Source organism: Lepidothrix coronata, unplaced genomic scaffold (genome assembly GCF_001604755.1).
Source record: "Lepidothrix coronata isolate B3197 unplaced genomic scaffold, Lepidothrix_coronata-1.0 Scaffold105, whole genome shotgun sequence".
Classification (NCBI taxonomy): domain Eukaryota; kingdom Metazoa; phylum Chordata; class Aves; order Passeriformes; family Pipridae; genus Lepidothrix; species Lepidothrix coronata.
In genome coordinates, this window is record NW_016690285.1 from 1,689,964 (window position 1) to 1,691,867 (window position 1,904).

Genomic DNA, 1,904 nt, shown 5'->3' on the forward strand with positions numbered 1-1,904 from the left:
TCGACCACACCATCTTGGGGTCGTCCTCGATGTTGCGGGCCCCGATGTGGTGGCCCAGCTGCTTCCGATACCCTTCCTTGTACTTGTACTGAAATGCAGAACAAGATGTTTTATTTCCAGCTCACCTCTGACAACTTCCAGGTTGCAGAGCTGAGATGTCAGCATAGAAAGGAAGAAAAAAAGTGGATTCTTACATCACTGGCAATTTGCCTGGATGCCTTGGCTGCTTGAATGGGGATGGCATCAACTCTCAGATCGTAGCCTTTCTTCTTTGAATCTTCCATGGCCTGTCTGTATTGTTTCTAGGGAAGCAATTAAACAACGGGATTCATATAAGTTCCACATATTATATTCTATGCAAAACAAACTGTTTGGAAGCAGATTTAAAAATTATGTTAAGATTTATTCTAACAGCTTTATTTAACTCTAACTCAGAGCTCCCTATCAATAGTTGACACCAAGTCATGTCAAAGGAAGATTTTGCTAAATACATTTGTTTATGAATTTTTCTGTTACTACTTTAAATATCATAACATTGACTACAGTTTGAGAGCTAAACTATTCTTCTATTCAAGGGGAGTAAAACCTACTTTTTAAAGCCACCTTTTACTAATGTGAGGGGTTTTTGCCTAAACTAACCCTGAACACTGGGATCACAGCTTTTCAGAGCTGAAATTATGTTTTTGGCATTTCCAGTGTTGGAATTAATTTTGCGCCTTCCCAACGACACGAACACTGGCAGAAATGACTCCCAAAAGTTCAAACTAATTTCCCATGGGATTTATTCTCAGTAGTGCTCACTGGTCTATGTATGCACTACTACAAATATGCAAACCATGATTTTACAGTCACGTTTTTGAGGATAAATATGGGAGTTACTATGGAAAGTGAGGGTGTCAGCTATATAAGGTTCACCAGAACATTCCTGGTGCAGCCATGGCACAGAGCAGTTACATTTGCAGAGTTCACACACTCACCTGGCTGTAGTTTTTCTTGTTCTCTCTTGCCAGTGTGATTTCAGGAGTGTCAGGCATTATGTGGATTTGTGTCTTGTCCTTATCCCAGGCCTCAGTGTACAAACGCTGCAGGAGAAATAATATATGTTAAAGGGGAAAAAAAACAGTGGCTTCTAAGAGATCTCCTAAAACACCAGGAGAATTACAGATCTGTACCCAAAGTCTAAAAAATCCTTATTTCTTACGCAGCCATGAGATTCTAAATTCACCCCTCTAGATATGTAAATTCCAGGTTAAAAATTAACAACCTAGAAAGGATTCTGTGAGAAAGATGTTTAGAAAAAAGGTACAGAAAGCTAATCAGACACACAGAGATCTAAACTCTAAGAACAAGGTCTGTTTGAAAGAGAAAATGAGCTTATTGACATAAATAGGATTGAGATCAGGGCCTAAGCTTATATTTTAAGTACTATGCTGAATTGCTTAAAATACGGGTATTTCAAAGACTGCCCTAAAACTGGTAATTTATTAACTTCTAGATTATGAGGTAAATTTGGTAAATTATTGGATTTATCAGACAACTTGCTACATTTAAAATAAGATGGAAGGTAGGTAACACATTATTAGACACACAGCATAGTATTTGGAAAGCTTCCCAATTGATAACTGGGAATTAGCTCAGTAACTTGGAAGATATTATTACATTACCACTTGCTGAAAATATGTTACCTGTTGATTACCAAAAATGGAACTTACACTTGCAGAGCCTCACTGTGCTGGAATCTGCAAATCTTAGATCTAGTCCTGTCTCTGGGGTTTAGGCACAGGCTGCTGATGTGACACCTGATCAAACCAGGACTCACCTTGTTCATGGTGTCCGCGTTCTGCTTGGCCAACACCATCGGCAGGGAGTCTGGGATGCTGGTGAACTTGATGGTGTCCGGGTGC

General features: G+C 39.4%; 1 protein-coding gene across 1 annotated transcript in view; it reads right to left on the reverse strand.

Annotated features, from left to right (window-relative positions):
* Nucleotides 1-1,904, reverse strand: part of NEB (nebulin) — a 95,969-nt gene that overhangs the window by 65,580 nt on the left and 28,485 nt on the right. Inside the window, 5 exon segments of the mRNA XM_017823712.1 lie at nt 1-4; nt 6-88; nt 195-302; nt 978-1,082; nt 1,820-1,903. The exon segment at nt 1-4 is cut by the window's left edge and continues 186 nt beyond it. Coding sequence (XP_017679201.1) covers nt 1-4; nt 6-88; nt 195-302; nt 978-1,082; nt 1,820-1,903 — 384 coding nt within the window.